Here is a 20,604-nt window from a genome sequence, read left to right as displayed (position 1 = left end):
AAATGTAAGAAATTACATTATCAGAGTATGTTGTGACTCAGGATCTCTTTAACAGATAGTCACTACCCTAAATCAAGTACCCAACACTGGCTGATATTCTCCAGCATGCCAAGATTCTTAGTTAGACAAAGGCTGCTAACCTGAGTCACTTTCACCACTAATACCTGTCAAGAACTTACAGCTCCAGAAGAACATCTTCCCTATCCCAATAAGAGGTCTTTGGTAACTCGCCACAAAGAACGCAGCTCGGAGAACTCTGCATGAAGCCTGAATTAAGACCTTAAACTATAAAAAGTATTAACTTTTTAAAATTATTTTATTAAAGCCTCTACCGGGAGAGCCTTTCTGCTAAGTCTCAACTCATGGAATTGCTCTTGTCAATAGCCAGCACTGAAAATAAATACAGTCACTTAGCATGGAATGATGTTCCTGTAGCCAGCAGGCATCTGGCAGATGCCAACAGAGAAGGCAGGAGGCGAAGATATGAGACCGAAAATTTTAAAGGAAGACTGCTCTACTCAGTAGCATAGAATCTGAAATAATATAAAGGCAGAAACAGGCCACCACCTGCCTCTAAATTCAACCTACATTAGCATCTGTCTCCCAAAGTTGCTGCAGGAAGATGCTTAAAGCTTTCTTTACTACAGTAATTGTTCCTGTGGTCTAAAAAGGAATGTCCCTGGCTGGGGTTTTGTTTTTTGTTTGTTCGTTTTTTTTTTTTTTTTGGTTGGTTGGTTAATTGGTTTTTTTGGTGGGTTTTTTTTTTTTTTTAGGGGAGGCGGGATTGCGTGGGGTGGGGTGGGTAGAAGGAGTGCTGGGGAAGGAAGAAAAATGGAAGGAAAAGCTAAAACTATAGAAGAGAATTTCTATTTTTCTCTCTTTGGCTCCTTCTACTGAGCAACAGCTTTCTGCCAAGATTTCCTTCAGGTTCTCAGTGGAGGAGAGGATGAAGTGAGATAAAGAGAAAGAAGACTGGAGCCATCGCCCTGTGTCCCAGGACACCCCACAGGCGGTCATCCCTGGACGCTGTGACTCTCTGGGAGAAGAGGAAGTAGAAAAAAAGTGTGAAGGCAGAGAAAACTGCTGGAGAGCAAAACTGCTTTAGTTCTTTTCTGAATCTACTGCGTGTGCCACTGCCTCTTCTTCCAGGTGGCCTGCCATTATGCCATGGAGATTGCAGGCAACTTCCAAAAGAAGAAAACAAGACTGAACCAGGCTGGACCCCTGCAAAGGGGCGAGATGAAATCCCTGCAAGTAGTGAGCAATCTGATTAAATACTGCACAAATTCACGGTTTTACCTGGATATTCCTTTTATGGGGAAACGGGCAAGAACTAAGTTTGAAAACAAAGAAATTATTTCAAAGGGAGGGGTTGATTCCTAAAGGCAAGTTGAAATGAAATAAAATACACAGAAAAGCCCATGGTCCAAAGAAAGAAATTTAGTATCTCCTAAAACAGTTACTATATATACAATACATATGTTATAAATATTATATATATACTTTTTTAAAGTATTTTAGAATTATATATATGTGTGTGTGTGTGTGTGTATATATATATATATATATATACATATATATATATATATATATATATATATATATATAAAATTTACTTTTAAAGTACTTTGGTAGGGCTTCCCTGGTGGCACAGTGGTTAAGAATCCGCCTGTCAATGCAGGGGACACGGGTTTGAGCACCGGTCCTGGAAGATCCCACATGCCGCGGAGCAACTAAGCTCGTGTGCCACAACTACTGAGCCTGTGCTCTAGAGCCCACAAGCCACAACTACTGAGCCCACATGCTGCAACCACTGAAGCCCATGCACCCTAGAGCCCGTGCTCCACAACAAGAGAAATTAAGTTCATTTGCAATATCTCACCACCACCACCACCCTCAAAAAAGGCGGGAGAGACTCTTTAAAAGTCTGCTGTCCAGCTCTAGAAACCAGGAAAGAATATTAGATGCCCTCCTTACATGATGGCTATGTCCACATATGTTGTTTTCCATAAACACTCAGAGAACTAAAATCTCAAAAAAAAATCAAGGAACCCTAAGCTCAGAAGCTTCCATATTCTGATTTTTAATAGCTCATTAGGTCTGGTTTTAATGTTCCCAAATATGGAATTGGGGAATATAATGCAGTGAACAACCTTATCATGCCTTTTTGGAAAGGCTTCCAATTTCCAGCACTTACAAAAGGAAATGTATTGATAAAAAAACACAGTAACAAATCAGTATTGACAATTCTGTATTTTAACCTGATTACAACATGAATGAAGGGAATTTACCCCTGAAATAAAGACCCAGAAATACCAAGAATATAAGGGTCTAAAAACAACCCTGGTTAAATATCTTGAGGTTAAATGTTAGATCCCAAATCATTCTGCTTGAAAAGGTAATATGTTGTCCGCATGATACATGTCAGAATCCCTAAGCACTATGCTTAAGAAGAACTAACTTAGCAGTTATGTTCACAAGAGAAAAGTCACAGAATTCTAGAGCTAGATATGATTTCAGATCATTTAGCAAAGTGCCTTTATTTTATAGAAGAGATATCAATTGATTTGACACACCATAACCAGCCTATTTAGATACATTTTAAAGTGGACTAAAAGCAACTATAATTTATTTTAGTGGTATGAAAAAAGTTCTCAGAGAAAAGTATCAGGGTTAGGAAGAAGGATTCAGAACATAGTATCTTGGAGGCCAGTGTTCATGACCCTATGACTCCTTAAGATTGGATTTAAAGCATCAAAAGGTGAAGAAATAAAGTTGCTCCCTCAGGCTCCAGTGACCTTGAATACAATGAAATGATTCTGGCTTACCTGTTTACATGCAGATATGGCTCCTTTAAACCTTACTTTAAAGGGAGAATCTGACTTTCTCAGGATAAATCCCGAAGGTCAAACAGGTTGTGAAGAGTCAAGGGCATCACCACATCTACTCTACAAGGTAACATAACCAGATCTATTGCCTCAAATGAAAAAAATGCAAATTCTAGTTGAGTTGGAGTGGGGATTGGGGATGGATACAAGACTTGTGAGCCATATACACTCCCCCTTCAAAATCAAAGCATTATGTAGAAAACAGAGTTCCAACAAAAAGTACAATGATGAGAAAAGAACTCATTAAGAGCTAAAAATAAACTCTAATTCACAATATGCATAAGGATTTAACAAAAAAAGGAAAACAAGATGTAAAATTGCATCTGCTAAGTTAACCATGCCCTCATGGAAATCGCCACCCCCCCTTACACAAACTAGAATCTGTAAAATCTGTGATGACTGAATAAAGCAATGCTTTAAATGCTTTCAATGAATATTTCAACAGAAAGAAAACAAAGGGATAGCAATTTTTTTTCTAAGTCCTCTGATCTGCTAACACTACAGGAATACTGGGCTTCTTAACATCCACACACACAGATCTCTATTTCTGTCCTTGAAAACCTTACTTTATGAAATTAGAATATTTAGTGCTGGTATTTACAATTTATGTTAAAGGGGTATTAATCTTAAGGAAGAAGCTGTCAGTGACAGTGAAAACAAGCCTCAGTTAGTTTTCATCTATCTGATACCTCATGGCTCAATTTAACAACTTGCGGACCTTCCAGATCAATAACACTCCACTGGGGAAGCTTGGCTTAGAGTACGTCCATATTTTAAGTCAAGCTAATTCATTCTGAATAACATTCACACAATACCACCCAGAGCAATAACTCCATACTCCAGTGCTCTAGTTCAGAGAGGCTGGTGTAATATCATTAATCATCTTTCTGGGCTCACAAGTCCTGCCTTGTATTTCCTAGTCCCACTTTGTCTCACCCCTAGAAAATCAATTTTGTTCGTCAAATCACCTAGAAAGCAAAGAACAGGAAATTAGCTTTGTAAACTTCCCACATCATGAGAAAATCTAAGAATTCTAAGACAACAGATTTATCTGGAGATTTTTTTCAAAAATCAGTTTACCCAAAGAAAAAAACATCTGCAACTGTCTTCTAACCAAATGAATATTAACTGGGAAGAAGGGGCTGGGGAGAGAGAGAGTACCCCAACGTGCTAGGCACTTTATGGAAGAAAACTCAAGTTGGGAGTCAAATAGCTCATATAAAGTAAGTGCCTAGGCTGGGATTTTAACTTACGTGTAATGCGTTCTTTCTAGGCTAAAACCTCTAAAAGTAGTGCTCATGAGCCCACCTCCCTAGCAGGGGAGTTGGAGATAGCAGGCATTTTGTTTCAATGTTAATCCCAAGAACTTGATGCCAAGCTAAGCTAATAACATAATAACAACCCTAGTGTACATAGGGGTTTGGTAAATACTATTAACCCTGAATTCAAAGTCCATTTCACATGGAAAGATGGGAAGAAACGCTTATAAACACAATTTAAACTGAATATTGTCTTCTTCTTCTTCTTCTTCTTAAATGGTCAGACAGTCTCCTGGGCCGCAAGAGGTAGAGATGGTTGTCTCCCCTCCTCCCACTCAGCCCCACCCAGAGGCTCTAGGCTTCAGGGAACCCTGTGCAACTTTTGCTCTTTGAATTCCAAAGAAATGAACTTCTTCAGCACAGGCATAGCACGCTATAAGTGGATGACAGGCTCATCTGAAAGACAGGAAAGGCCTCCTGGTTCTTCTGGTTGAACACACTTACCCTGTGCTCTGGCTCAGGGTAGGGCTGGGCCAGCCAAGGGAGGCTGTGTCTAAGACCCTCTGGGATGGGCAGGGGTCCTCCAACAGGGAGGACAGCAGATCTTAGACCGTGGCCTCTGCCATCACCCCTCAATTACCTATGGTGATGTATGATGTAAGAGACTACTGAGTAGTTAGATCACAAGAAATATAGTTTTAAATGAGGCTCCATTTCTTCACAATACTTGGAAGAGCTGCCAATGCTGCTTTACAGCTTGAAGTCTCTCAAAAAATGTATGACAGATACCATAACCAACAAAAGGGATATCCAATGGTGTCAAAAACTGACATTCTGATACTTTAAGAAGCAAAACCAGATACATTAAGAAGTAAAACATGCTAGGGAATTCCCTGGCAGTCCAGTGATTAGGACTTGATGCTTTCACTGCCACGGCCCGGGTTCAATCCCTGAGTCAGGGAACTAAGATCCCACAAGCTGCGTGGCACGGCCAAAAAATAAGTAAATTAATTAATTAAATTTAAAAAAAAGAAGTAAAACATGCTAAATGAGTCACTGTATAGGCCTGACAGAGCAAAAGACACTCACAAGTAAAATGACAGAAAATATTTTTTAAAGTTAGTGTTTTTAGCTGGAAAGGACACTCTGATGGTTTCCCCAGCTCTCAAAATTCAGTAGCAGCAGTGGACTTGAAAGTCAAGTAACTTAGAACAAGCTCAAAAGAAGGTGGCAAATTCTGAAGCACAGATTTAGTTTCAATGATCAACTATTCTGTTCAAGTAATATTTAAAAGGAAATGTTCCAATAGGTGCAAAAGAAAAACACTTTGCTCTACTCATAATTTAGAAAGTTAAGAAAGCAAAGGCTGGTGCTAAGGTAGTATAACAGACAAGGCAGTAAAATAGAGTAAAATCCACCAAAAGAAAAGCAGATTGATAAATCAATTGCATACCTGAGAAACAGAATTTTAGCATTCTATAGATTTTAAAAAGAAGAAGGATTCCTGGATCAGAATTTGTTCTTTATGTTCTTCCATTTAGTTCATCTTTTTTCTCATCTACATTTTTCCATCATTATGATGACAGCCACTAAGTAATAAATTGAAAATGGTTTCTATTCTATACCACCTGATGTATAGATGTATGTATGTATGTATACTTTTTCTGATGTAAAAGTAAACAAAAACCAGAAGAAACACTGTGGAAAGGTCTGGAATAGCAAAGAGCACACACGCATTCATATCTTGCTAAATTTCACGGGGTGAATACTTACGAAAGAACTTCAACTGTATTCTATTTTCTATGAATTTGCATACATTAACAAAGTTTATGTTTTGTATCAAACTAATAACGCAATAAAGTCAAGGGCACTAAAACACTATGCTCCTAATCTATTGGCAAAACAGGTATGGTCATCCTAGAAGTCCCAGTGACAACAAGGGCCAAAAAAGCACAGAATCAAAACTCCTAAACTTCATTTAACCAACAGGTTCAACCTCATTTTCACAGTAAATATTCTTCAAAAGCTGCTGAAGAACTGTGTGACCTGCTCTTGAGAGTTACAATACTTTTCTTCATTTCCTTCTAATGGAATAAAACAAATTAATACAAAGATCACCATCAAGAAATCAGAGAAACAAAAATCCAGATGATTTACAAATTAATCAGGAATGGTTCTCTTTCAAGCTTTTCCATATCCTCACAATAGATGTTTTTCTTCCCAGAAACTAGTCATTTAAGGTTTCATTACCACAGGCTATCAGAAGAAGAAACTTTTCTGTCTAAGTCTGCTAACTGAGAGTTAAACTTATTTCATGGTGAAGAGAGTCAGAATATGCCTTGCCACCCCTCAAATATGCCAGTTATAAGCATTAAGGAATATTCTGAGTTAAAGGCAATTAAGAATCAACAGATACAGGAAGAGTACTCTTCTCTGCCCTACGCTTTTCTGCCTAAAAGCAGGTTATAAATTTCCCTTGTGAAGGTGTTCCCCTCTCTTATACTGGGAAGAGGAGAGCAACTCTTACCACTGGGGATGGAGAGTCAGCACCAAGATGAATCTGCATAGATAAACCTTGCTAAAATAGCTCTCATCTTCCATTAGTTCCCCCTATATATTTGCTTGGTCACTCCCCTACAATTTACCCACCCTCAGAACCCAAACCCCCTTTGCTTCTTTGTTAAAATGGTATATAAGCCCCAGAGTCTAACAACTTCTTTGCTTCACTTTTTTTCTGTGAACTCCAAGGCATGTGAAATATTACTAAAAACTGTGCTGCCTCTTCTCTTGTTAATCCCTTTTTCCCCCAGTTTCACTGAGATACAATGGACATATAACATTGTATAACCTATCTTTTGTTAGGTTCAGTAATTGGGGGCTTGCAAATTAAACTAAGAGGGTGGAGGAAAGTTTTTCCTCCCTGACAATGATTTTTTTTTAAAAGAAAAAAAAAAAAAACCGTACTTGGTTTCTTAAATCTTATAAACTTCTAATTTCATCATCCTGAAATCCTTCATCTAAATTAATCAAGACTGACACTTTGAAAATTGTTCTATAAAACACCCAAGTTAGGTCTGAGTGGAGAAAAATAAACCTGAAAGAATAAATTTTAAAGTTTTTCCCTGAAACTTTATAAAAACCAGTAACATCAAGTAGTAACATCAAATTTTTGAAATGACTGATTAGTCATGACGTCTGGAAGAAACAAGAGTACATGGAAAAATAATATGGTTTAAAGATATATTGATAAATAGACAAATAGTTTCTTCAATACCACAAAAAAGTAAATTTCATCTCATATTATATAAATTTCATTTTATATAAATTTAGCCACTAAAATCTAAAGACAGCCAATTCAAATGTATATTCCGCAGTTAATACACTAGGCATCAAGGCATTTACCCTGTGCTGCCAAGTTACCTTGTTTTGTGAATACCTGGGCATACACCCAGCCTTTCTGCCAAATTTCTAATTAAATAGCACCCAGAGTCAGCAAAATGAGGTATTTATTAAGCTACCACCACCCACCTACCCACCCACCCAACCGCCCAGATCTTTTCAAGTACCTGTCTGCAAGAATCAGAATTCTTAATCTCTTGATACTATGGATACCTACAACTAACAGCTGACCTTAAGACTGTAACTGATACACACAACCACATTTTCAAATTAGTGTTCATCACAGCCTTGGGCTCACTGTGACTGACTGACTTCATCACAGTAAAAAAATGCTATTAAATTTGAAGGTATGCATTAGACTTATAAAATACCACTTATCTGTTTCAATCCTGAGGAGCTAAGAGTATATTTGTTAAAAAGAGGAGGGGAAAATATCATGCCATCAAAATAAAGTTTGAAAATCACATTATCCTCATAAAATAAACCAGCATTAAAATTAACTTTGAATTCTCAGGAAGCAACAGGGATGTAAGTTAAGAACCCTCACATTTTATATGAGATTTTTACCCCATGGGCTCTCAGGAAGGAGGGGGAAAAAAAAAAAGAGGTCTGTGTTACCATCCAAGGCACTGCCTGTCCACAGATAATCTACATCTGCAAAGCCCCTCCCCTCCTCTGGGCCCCTGTAATTTGTATTTTTATATGTTTGTTTTGGCCTTTGTTTTTCCGTTTTGTCTGAAAGCTTCTAATTGGCAGCTTATGGGGTCAGCATAGGACCCACCTCAAGCAATTCCTAGGGTAAGAATGAAGCTATCACATCAAAATTAAAAAGAGCAACACTCATTACCTGAGGTCTTCAACTATAATTCTCTTATCTCCTCTTTTTGAAGGAAAAGTAACAGCTACAGAACAAGCTATCCTGGAGTTGTGAAAACTAATTACACACTTACAGACACATATGTGCGTACGTACATACCTACATACGCACACACTCTTTTAGGGACAGGTCAGGCATTCAGTAAAGATACAGCCCAGTGACTTTTACATTTCTAGTCCTGACCCCCAGGAGATCAAAAGCTGGGGAGGGAACAGCATCTGAAACTTAGTTTGCCATACAATTAGGCACTGCAGTTACACCCACCTGTCCCACCCACCTCCAGCCAGAATTCAGATAAACCTGGAAATCCCTGGTTCTATCTCCCTGCAAAATGTTCAGGAAAAGAAGTCAGTAACTCCCAGGTAATTGGCACATTCCAGGCCCTACCTACAGAGACTGATTCCATAGGAAGATCTGGGCAGGGCCCAGGAACTTGCATTTCTGACAGTCATCCCAAGCGATTCCAATGCAGGTACTCTACTGACCATAAAGACTATGATTCCCCAAACTGCTCACTTGCCCATCAAATCACCTAGGGAGCTTTCCTGACAACAGATTCCCAGGGCCTCTTAAATCTTTATTTTTTTTTTTTATTTTTTATAAGATGTTGGGGGTAGGAGCTTATTAATTTATTTACTTATTTATTTTTGCTGTGTTGGGTCTTCATTTCTGTGCAAGGGCTTTCTCTAGTTGTGGCAAGTGGGGGCCACTCTTCATTGCGGTGCGCGGGCCTCTCACTATCGCAGCCTCTCCCGTTGCGGAGCACAGGCTCCAGACGCGCAGGCTCAGTAGTTGTGGCTCACAGGCCCAGCTGCTCCGCGGCATGTGGGATCCTCCCAGACCAGGGCTCGAACCCGTGTCCCGGCAGATTCTCAACCACTGCGCCACCAGGGAAGCCCTGAAATCTTTATTTTTTAAAACTCCCTCAGGTAAGGATGTGCAGCCAGACTTGGGAACCACAGGGCTAGACTATCTGAACTGACAACCATAGATTTAAAGTTTCTAGAGAAGCATGGATGCTCTCATTAGTTTTACGTATCCCTCACTCCTTGACCCTCAAAAATCTTCCACTCTCCTCCTGTGAGGAGGAAGACTCACCACTCACCAGAAGATGCTCCTTCGTGACCCCTGTACAAGTTATATGTCTCACTAGAAATTCATCAGCTGGTCCTGTGCTTAGTTTTTAAAGAGTGAGTTCTGGCCCTCCAACAAAGGCAAGGAGGAAACATGCTAGGGAAGAATGAGAAAACCAGAATTAGGGTCCCTGCTCTGCCATTTAATAGATGTGTAAGTCTTGGACTCGACACGTCAACAAAGCTGGGCCGGGCCTCCCTGGTGGCGCAGTGGTTGAGAGTCCGCCTGCCGATGCAGGGGATACGGGTTCGTGCCCCGGTCTGGGAGGATCCCATATGCCGCGGAGCGGCTGGGCCCGTGAGCCATGGCCGCTGGGCCTGCGCGTCCGGAGCCTGTGCTCCGCAGCGGGAGAGGCCACAGCAGTGAGAGGCCCGCATACCGCAAAAAAAAAAAAAGAAAAAAAAAACAAAGCTGGGCCTCTCCTCACCTGTCAGTGAGGGAGTTGGCTAAGGTCACCTCAAGGGTTTTTCTGGCTCTCAACGCTCTATTATTCATTCCCTGCTTCATAAAATCCATTTCACTCCTGCAGCATCAGCAGGTGTCAAGAACTCTGAAGTGCATTTGAGAGCTCAAAGGGACAGACCGACATCAGCTAAGCTGTACAAACAGCATTAGCTTCTCATAATTAATGCCTACAGATAGGAAACAGAGTGAAGCATAAAGCTGGCATAAGCCCAAAGTGAGACCCTGATGAACAACATAATAAACAGAATTTCGACTAGAGGGAAGATAATTGTATTTGAAACTGAACACATTTCTTAACGTATTTCCCTAATCCTCATTCTATCAAAATAGTGACATTAATTCGCTAACACTGACACAATCTAAAAATGATATACTCTCTTTTAGGACTTAGGAAAGAGGCACATACTTTCCTAACTAGGTATTTTGTGCCTGAAATACAGTTTCTTAATTTTAGCATTATTTAAGTAAGGAAAGACTTAAGAAAAGTGAAAAGGAGGGATTTAAATTTTCTTCCCACAGAATGATCCCAGTTTTCTTACAACCCAATCAATTAATGCTCCCGCTCCTACAAAATCAGATACCAGGAGCTGGCCTGGTAGCTCCCCAGGAGGTAGAATAAGTTGGATAATTAGAGAGGGACTGAGAAACTCTGCCCTGATCCTAAAAACATACACTGAAAAACTGCTCAAGATGACTAACGCTAAACGCCACAGGGCAGGCAGGGTCCAAATCCCCACAGATTCTTTCAAAACCTTTTTAGAGATATGTTAATAGTAGCTTCTTCAGAAGACATGCCCACTTTGCCAAGTGCAACAATTCAAAACCCAGTTTTAGAAATCTATGTACTAGACTATTTTGTTCAATACAAGTATTTACTAAGAAACTTGGAATAACAAAAAAAAATCTAAGGTAATTTTATGTTTGAAGCTAAACAATTCAGACCCGTCTAAATACAGATTTAACACATACCAAGAATAAGACGTTAGTGGGCCAACTCAAAACAGGGTTACTAGAAGAGGTCCTTAGTATTCCGATGTAACTACTCAACTTCTTAATTTATAGTTCATTATCATGGATGTTCATTTTATGAAACATGCTCATATTTTATTGACGTGAACAGGTTTTATGGAAGAATTACAGATTTTCTGATAACCAGTTAACAAATGACTTCCAAAGCAACAGGTTCGATGGAAATCTATTGTCAAGGAGGTATTTCCACACACCCGCCCCCCCCATGAGTTCTGTGATTAAATAAGACTGGGGAACTGTAAATCAAACTGGTTTCTTTACTGCAGGATTTTAATATAGTTTTTATTATGTTAATGATCTGCAATATGGTTCTTAAAAACTATGGAGTACAGATTTTTCTCAAACTTGTCTGTCAGTGGAACAGTTATTTTGAGGAATATTTATGACTAAATCTCATGGAACTAAGCTTAGAAAAAACATCTTTTGACCTTGGTGCTCACTGTTCATTTTCTTGGGTACTCAGCTTATGAGAGATTTTAAACAGAAATTTCACTATGGTGAAAACCTCCATTATCCAGCTCTCCCTGAAAAGGCAATTGGGTGAGGGAGTGAAAGAAATGGACAACAAATGTTAACACACTTTGCCAGTATCTAAGTATCTAATCAGGCACTCTTTCAGATTACCCATGCGCTGTGTTCTAGTACTACCATCCTCCACGTAAAGCCAGAGAAGCAAAGGGTCTGAAGATACAGAAGTCAAATTTATCCAATTTTGCCACATAATAGCTCTAGTAAAAGGTTTACAGAAGAGTAAGATAATGCAAGACTGACCAGAGGTAAGAGATGAAAATCTGTGTGATGTTTCCTGTGGAAAATGCCTAATACAAAGGATGTATGATTGGTTTACTGTTTTCATCTACCATAACAAAAAATGTGACCTTTATGCCAGTTCAAGCAACATTTTTTTAAATAATAAGAATAACTACTAAGCAATCAAACCAGAAATCTCATAATTTATGTCAAAACCTTCAAACCATTTATCACATTTATGTCGAAGAGACTGCAAAATTCACATATAAAAGGATGCTGTTTTACTAAAAACATAAAATAAAATTCAGTACCAGGACAGACACATGTAATAAAAAGCCTTTGTTCTCTACCTTTCCCAACTTTTCAAAAACTGTTTCTTTAATAAATTTCACATATAAATCTTACATATGCTGCTCACACTGATTTTGGAAAAAGAAATTGAAAAATCTCATCCATTCAATTATCAATATTCAAAAACAAAAAAGAAACCTTCCTGATAATCATGATGAACATCTAAGTAACATAACTAGTTACAATATAATTATGTATGGATTGATGACAACCAGGTTTTACTTAGTTTTTACTTGGTTTACTTGATTTTAATGAATAAATTCTCTCTGTGAACCTCAATCTGTATCTCAAGTAAATACGACTATGAGGCCAAGCCCAGGTGACAGCTCTAAGTCACCCTGGAGAACAATAAGCCCTGCTGTCTTGATAAAAGAACAGCTAAAGGTACCGTCTCAGAAAAAGTCAGAATTGGCCTCAGAAATTAGCTAGGGACCCCTTCCTCTACCTTCTACCTCATTTTACCAAGGGAAACCTAAAGCTGAAGCCAAGGGTTGACGTGACCAACGTCATATGACCAGTCAAAGTTCAGACTCCTGGTCCAACTCCTCAAACTGCCTTTAAGTATCCTTTCCTCATCTGAAATATTTAGCTTAATATTTTGGTTATAAGCCATTTATTATACACCATCACTCAAATTTAACAGTAACATGAAAAAGCTAGAGTCTGTCTATACTTCATTCATTTTCAGTGTTTAAAAACAACTCCCGCAGGAAGCATTAACCCTTCTCTGCCAAGAACACTCTTCTTAATTAGGTTTTATCTTACTCTAAAAATTTAGTCAAATCTTACAAAATACTAAGGAGATTTTCCACTACCCAATATTCAAAATATAGCATCATTAAAGGCCAAATACTCATCTTTTCATTCTTTATAAGAGGAGCACCCATACACCACTTTTTCCAGAAGCTAAGATCTTACCAAACTCAAATTGTATCAGTACAAATATTTACGTACTGACAATGTCAATATTACCATTTACTTGGTCATACAAAAGGAGGACTATAGAGACTTAAGAAAAAGGACATTTTAAGAGGTTTCTTCCTCTCCTAAAAAACAATTCTCCTTGTATTTCACTGTTGAAATGCTAAATCATGTAAGCTCAAAGATCTCAAAACTAAAGGTTAACATGACACTTGCTGCTCCAGACACACACACACCTTTAAAGCATTTTTCAAAGATGTTATTGTATAGTTCAGATTATAAAAAAGTCTAGTTATTATATTATTTTATGCTTTAAAAGGAAAACTTAAAACTCTCTAAAACTAAGTTTCATACTGTTGATGTAGCCAGGAACAGAGAGAAAATCTAGATGTGTAAAACTCTACCACTGAATGATTTACAAGCAGTAAACTTATTTTCCCATACCTTAAAACACAATCCTTTACATGTGAGGAACCTTACATAAAACTGCATACCTGTTATTTTGTCCCTTACAAGCTTACAGGACTCTATCTCACCGATGCTCCCAAAAAGACTCTTTAGTTCCTCCTGTGTCATATTCTGAGGAAGATAGTTAACTATTAAGTTGGTCTTGCTGTCCTCTGTGTTCCCGGAGTCCACTGGTGACGAGCAGTTGTTGTTTATGGTGGTCGGACCGTTGGCTGTGTTATTGCAAGTTGGCCCATTAGACAGTTGTGTTTCCATGGCAGCAATTACCTGCTAAAAACAGAAGATAAGAAATATCAGAATTCATATTTCACACACAAACTATTAGAGATTCCATCGAAGAATTTAAACACTTGTCACTAAACACAAGTCGTTCTGCTGAAATTACAACAAAGCTTCAAAAAATGCAACACCTATGCTAATTCTTACTTCATATTAAGCTATTTGATTTAAGATCACAATTGTACTTTTCATATACATATTCCATACATGCACGTAGCACAATTAAAATCTTTAACATTCTCTAGAACCTCATTCTGGGTCTACTCACATACCCTTACTCACCTGCTGTGTGTCCACAGACTTGAGGAAATTTAGTACCAAAGAGCATAGAATTAAACCCTGACTAAAAATACCAGAAAATAAAAGTGCTTAACATGCTGCCAAAAACAAGCCCCCAAAAATGGTCTACCTAACTTTGCAGAGATATTCAGTTAGCCTAGAAGTTCAAATATTCTAAAACTAACACATCCATTAACTTAAAATCAAGGAGCAAGAGTACTTTAAAAAAATATAAATTTGTCAACATGTACTGTTTTGGTTACATATTGAAAATGTTTTTAATTGACAATATCTTATACCTCTATCGTTGGTAAGAAATAAGAAAATAGCAAATGTTATATGTTAGGGTGTCAAAAGGGTTTGTAGGGTAACTTGGGGGATAAACTGAGTACTTAGTGTACCTTGTAGAATCTAACAAGCCATTCTTGTCAACCTTGGCAGCTAAAGATCACCAACAAGGTAGCTGACCTACAGCATCAAAATAAAATCCCCAAACAATTCAAAATGGTATTTTGCCTTGACTCTGACTTTAAAGGAAAAATAAAAATAAAAAAATCCCTATCCAGTCCACCAAAACAACAATGTAAATATATCAACTTTTGCAAACAGACGAGCCCAAGGAATTTTCATTTGAGCATGTAAGCCTGTTGAAAATGCAAGTGATAAGGTATCTATAAACTCCAGATACAGAATAAATAGTAGAGTTGGGGGAAATGGCCTCAAACTGTTCAGGCTACCCTAAAAATCACTTAGTATAAGCAAATTTGGATCTAGTTCCCTAAAAACCAATCCTATGCTCTTTGAGCAAAAGAGTTACAAACCACAGCCCCAAATTCTCTAAAACCATCCTCCAATAGCTATCTACTTTGGACAGCCAAGCTTGTAGGGGAATCCAAAAAATCAAAGCATCACTGAAAGGATTATCCTTCATATTTCATCCACCTCTCAGCTCCACAAAGAAGTACTTCTCAAAATTGACAATTTTGAATAGATGGGATGCTAGTTTTAGGGAAGTTTTAACATATAAAAGGCAAAGAATTTGAGGTAAAATAAAAAAAGCAAAGTAGAGGCAAAGACTGTTACAAGAAAAGAGAAAAAAAGTCTTTTAAAAAGCATATTGCCTAAGAAAAATAAAAGGGCACAACCATGGATAAGCAATAGGAAGAAATCTCTACTGCCAAGAGACATTTATAAAAGAAGCCAGCATAGGACAGATTGAGACTGGTCAGACTGGACAAGAATCAGTGTTATCAGGATAAAAAACAGGAGACAAAAATCCAGGCTATCTATGAAATACCAAACCACCTATAACCCTTCCATAACTTCATTTCCTTTTCAAAGAAATGGGTTGTTTACTCTGCAAACTGCAAGCTACCTCTCTTGAGCAAGTATTTTCAGAGAATACTTTGCGGGGGGGGCGTAAAGGAAAATAAAGGAACCTTTGGAAATCTATATTAAAAAAAACCCGAAACAATTCAAGATATGCATTTTATTATAATTAACAAATTTATCTGAAACTGAGAAAGGAGGTTTCAGATTTCCTAATAAACCGTAACTGTTTCACTTTATAGAATATTAGCCATGGGTCATTCTTTCCACAGCAAAATGCTTGTGGGATTAACCTCTGCCCAGCAATTAGGAAAACAATAGCTACAAGATGAGAGTGGCCAAGGCCAATTAAAACAAATCACTATTCAAACCTTAGGGTATATGTGGAGACTATATGAGACCCAAATAAGAGATTCGGACTAAAGCTCACTGGGATGGCATTTGAAATATATAAGCGTTCATTGACAGAAATTAGCAGGATTTAGCAAGGACAACAAACACTCCTCACTTAATTGCACATTTATTTCCATGTTCAGGTGGCAAGAATGAGCTCCTAAGCCAACATTCAAGTGAACAGCTGCAGTAGGCTGTGTGCGCTGAAAATTACAGCATCTCTCAGCTATAGGACCATCTGCTCAGAATAAAATGATACTAATGTGCTATATTTTACAAATAATGCATATTCCATTGATAGGCTCAACACAACTGTTCACAGAATGCAAACTCTTTCAACAGTTACTGGGCAAATAATTTTCAGCCAGATTTACAATTTCGACATTTTTTTTAAGCATCAGGAATTATAAATAACTTCAAAATTTAGTAACCAAAAAAATACATAGTAAACAGAATGTAAAGAATTACGGTAACTTAGTATTCAGACCATACCAAAACTTTTTTTTTTTTAAAAAAAGCTTGTCACTCTTTTGAGGCTGTACTAAATCCTAAATAAGATAATAAAAAGTTACATACAAAAGCAGGTTCTGATGCTACATGTACCACTGAAATTGCAATGTGCTTTACATCCTAATGATGGCCATACCACAATAGGTTAAATGTAAGAATAATTAGTACGCCAAATGAAAAGTTCAAGTGTTTGGTATGGCCTCAGCACTCCTGCAACATGCTAAAAAAAAGTAGCCTACAGAATTTAAGAAAAATCCCACAGACCCCGGTCCAAGGCTCTGCTGCCCACGAACCACTTCTAAGCAGAGAAGCCACATCACACAGTCTGACTGCCATGTTAGTTTGGAGTTGCCGTCTGCAATATGGACACAAAAAGTACCGTATGTTAGATGAGCAAGATAATGCAACAAATCAGTTTGTACAAAATTTACAGTGACTGTATTGATATTCCCAGCACGTCCATGCAGTGTGGCTTAATTGAATTTGAGGCAATTCCAATCTAATCTTTCCAAATTCATTTTAACATGTAGTTTTCTTGCACAAATTAAGCATTTTTAATTAAGAGCCTGATTTTAAAACAGTATTAACTAGTTACCTTGGCATCTATCCTAAAGAACTACCTTAAACCACATCTTAAAAAGAATTTTTTTAAATAATAAAATGAAGCAAAACGCTGCATGCTGTCCTATCTCTTAAGGAGGTGGGAGAAGGGAGGAAATGTGAATGAAATTATATTTAGAGTGAGAAAAGGCAGTCATTAGTGAATGCTTTGCATAAAAGCACTCTTTCCCCAAAATATCAGAAGGGCATTAAGAGAAGCTATATTTGCCCACACTGTCACATTATACTATAAATAAATGATCCTTAATCCTGGGACTTAAAATTAAAAGTGAATCAAAACCCTGTGAGATTTTTCTGCCACTATAGTCAAAGGATCTCTAACAGTGTTGCTGAGAATTGTTCACATATACTAAGAGGCAGTAAACCAGCATCTTTCAATTGAAATAATTGGACCAATAAATAGGATCGTTTGAAGCAATGTTTATATAGGATGTCAGCTTTGTCCCTGAACGAAATCAAGTGAACATTTTTTAATATGTAAATTGTAAACCCAGCACAATTTGAAATGAGTGTTGCTGTGAGGCCTCCAATATAGTTAATGGGCCATTTACCACTTATTACAACTTGCCCAAATACTAAACAGAGCCACAATACTGGCACAAAAGCCAAAGTTTACATTTTAGCCATACATGCAGATGCTTTAAATGGTCAACATAATATTCAGAAAAACTCGGTCTGTGAAAATAAATGAGTAACAAAGGAGGGCTGAAAATGTCTTTTATGTGCATATTTATGATTATAAAAATTTCATCCTTAAGAGTTAAACCTGGCTGTATGTTATTTACTCTTGATGCAAGTGCGATGAAATTTGTAACATGTGACAACAGATTCCATTTTCTGGCATCTATCTAAAGGGTTTAACATACTCTTTATGGGATGCCATGAAAATGTTTTACTCTTCTTCCCTTCTCCCACTGTTACCAGGGAATTCAGTCTGATTCTATGTCCTTTATTTAAAAAAAAAAAAAAAAACACAGTTGAACTGAACCTGTGAAAAAGTAAAGTGCTTTCATAGCCATGAAGTATTTTGACAAGAACCTAATTGTGGTTAGACTACATGGGTAGAACAGTTAGGAGGACCACACCTAACAGGTTAAACCAAGCTTAAATTTATGTCCTCCATACCCTCAGGAGTTAATATCTAAACATTCTTCACTACGTAAAACCATAGATTCGAATTTAATGGCCTCATCCCTTCCATTCCACAGGAAGTGGACGCTAATGAGCTAATCTATTGACACCCCTCTTTCTGAAAGCCCCAGGGATGCGAACAATCACTTTATTGCACCAACTAGCTAGGAAGGCTGTGTATGGAAAATGATTCTACTGCACTTTTACATTTCAAGCACCCCAGACAGTTTCTCTGCTTGAGGCAGACACATACCTTTATGGGAAGTTATAAATAAGTTGCTCACATGGCCCTTACCTTTATGCTGGCCAACAATTCAGTTACTAAAAATGTAAAGCTACTTCCCCTTCACTTAAGGACAGGCAATTCTGCTCTACTCAATCTACCACAGACAACCAGGCTGTGCACTATTTATAGATTCTACTGGCTCTGAAACTCTTTGGAAGGAAAATAAAAGGCCATATTCCAGCAACAAAGAACCATTAATTTTAAAGCTTAAAAAAAATAATGTCTCAATATATGTTCGCCTCTCAATTTAGACATCAATTGTGTCAACTGAGACTACTTTTTCTCGTTATTCTCCATGAAATAATTTATGAAAAGACACTTGAGCACAGATCAGTCTAGAATATTCTAAACTTTCCCTGGGTTCCGAGAGATAATAATGAGGTGTTAGTTTGGTGGCAGCATGGATTTTGAAGGGAGTGGAGGACAGGCGAGGAAGTGGCCTTTATGTTTTCACTCATAGTTTACTTCCAAATTTCTATAAAGACTTTTTAAATGGAATTCTTTTCCTTTTTTACTTAAATGGACCTCTATGTACTTTCATATCTTAAGTTTCTTACAATAATGGATTTTAGGAAACCAGTGCTACTGCTTGACTGCTTACAGCTGGGACTAACAGTTTCCTGGTCACATGCAGAGAAAAAGAAAAGTCTCTATTTTCCAAACTTCCTAATAAAAAATTCTGAAAACTAAAGTAATCAGCTTCTTGCCTATTTTCAAACCTCCTTCAGACAGCCACCAAACAAGACAGATGGCTAATCAAAAACATACTAAATATAGTCTGAGAATTCTCATTAAGTACACTGTCTGCAAGGGGAAAAAAAGGTTTCCAAGACCTAGAATCCACCTGATTCAGGGATTAGATCTCTGGTTTCAAGTCACAGCAGGACTGCTGAAAGGGTCACTGCACATACCCTGAGGCCTGCCTATCTGCACCAGCCTGTCCACTGTGACGTATACCATCCTGATCTGGGCCCTCATCTCTTACCTGGACCACCAAATTACAGCCTCCCAAAAGGTCCCTCCATCATCCTAATCCCCACTTAACACTCTTCCCAGATAGATTTTCAACTCTCAATAGCTCTCTGCTGCCTATCAAATAAAGTACAAACTACTTATATTATTAAGAGTATAAACATCTGAGATCCTCTACAACTGCTTTTACCAGCCCACTTATTCAAGCATCTGAAAATCTGAACTGCTCCTTGTCCTTCATACAGTCACAGTGCATTGAAAACCATACATTCTTCTGGCTTTGCTCATGCAGTTCCAGCTGCCTGGAAGGCCCTCAGTCATACCTATCCCACTTCCATTTCAGGGGTCTGTACAGACTAAGCATTCAAAAACAGATGTAAGGACAAGAGTAGTTCCTTTTTTAAAAAACTGGAGCATGAAAGGGTAATCACCTTTCTAAATAACATGCAAACTTGGTAGCTTGTTCTTCTATCTCACTTCAAGTACTTCAAACCATCGATAATTATGAAAGCATATTTTCATTTTTTGGAACACTCCATCAGCCACCCTCACCCACTGAAATCCAAATTATTGTTCAATGGCACGACAAAGGAAACTATCTTTTGAGTGATCAGTTGTGGAATGTTATTTCAAGAGCCCATTATGACCATCTGCCCACGACAAAAAAGCCGGAAGCCAAGACAAATCCAAAAACAGGGTAACCCTCTGGCCAGCAGGGTTATGGAGCTGTGGCATCTGGAATCTGGGTCTAACTTCAAGAAAACAGCAGAAGTACAGGCAAATGTGAAAAAATTAAATTTTAACTCAAAGTTATTTAAAAACACATCATAATTAAGCTATGGATCTCAAATGGTTTTAATTTGATAGAAACTAGAAAATGTAATAAGCAAACACAAAAGGTAACATCTCTAAAAAGAATCATAGCTAGGGGAAAGGGCAAGCATCTCTCACACTCAAAAGGTCTGGCCTGGATAAAGTGACCTTGGTCTGGATACTTATTTACAGCTAGAGGGTTCTCAATGCCTCGAGCAACACAGAACCAGGGCAGAATCAGTATAGTGCAAAGCCTTCCCTCAGATGACATCAAACCTCTCTAAAGGCCAAGTCACAAGATGAAAGGAAGCAATTTGTCTTAAAGTTTAAAAGCAGAACCCACTGAGATAAAGACAGCAGCCTTGGCCAAAAGGCATCTTCCCTTGAGGAACTCAAGGCAAGTAGCTAAAGCTCTCGAAATACTCAGTGAAGTGAGTAATGAGAGCTCAC

The 20,604-nt window shown here is 38.0% G+C and overlaps 1 protein-coding gene across 6 annotated transcripts in view; it reads right to left on the bottom strand.

Moving 5' to 3' along the window:
- Window positions 1-16,667, bottom strand: part of ELAVL2 (ELAV like RNA binding protein 2) — a 71,537-nt gene extending 54,870 nt beyond the window's left edge. For 4 of the 6 annotated variants that reach the window (XM_060100761.1, XM_060100763.1, XM_060100765.1 and 1 more), the window contains exons 1-2: window positions 16,596-16,667; window positions 13,568-13,811 (exon numbers count right to left, since the gene is read on the bottom strand). In XM_060100761.1, coding sequence (XP_059956744.1) covers window positions 13,568-13,811; window positions 16,596-16,667 — 316 coding nt within the window. The remainder of the gene's footprint in view (window positions 1-13,567; window positions 13,812-16,595) is intronic. The other 2 variants (XM_060100762.1, XM_060100764.1) reach the window with 1 other exon arrangement.
- Window positions 16,668-20,604: the final 3,937 nt, after the last annotated feature.

This window comes from Mesoplodon densirostris, chromosome 6 (genome assembly GCF_025265405.1).
Source record: "Mesoplodon densirostris isolate mMesDen1 chromosome 6, mMesDen1 primary haplotype, whole genome shotgun sequence".
Lineage (NCBI taxonomy): Eukaryota > Metazoa > Chordata > Mammalia > Artiodactyla > Ziphiidae > Mesoplodon > Mesoplodon densirostris.
The sequence above is the reverse complement of the archived record's forward strand: the minus strand, read 5'-3'. Positions and strand labels throughout refer to the sequence as shown.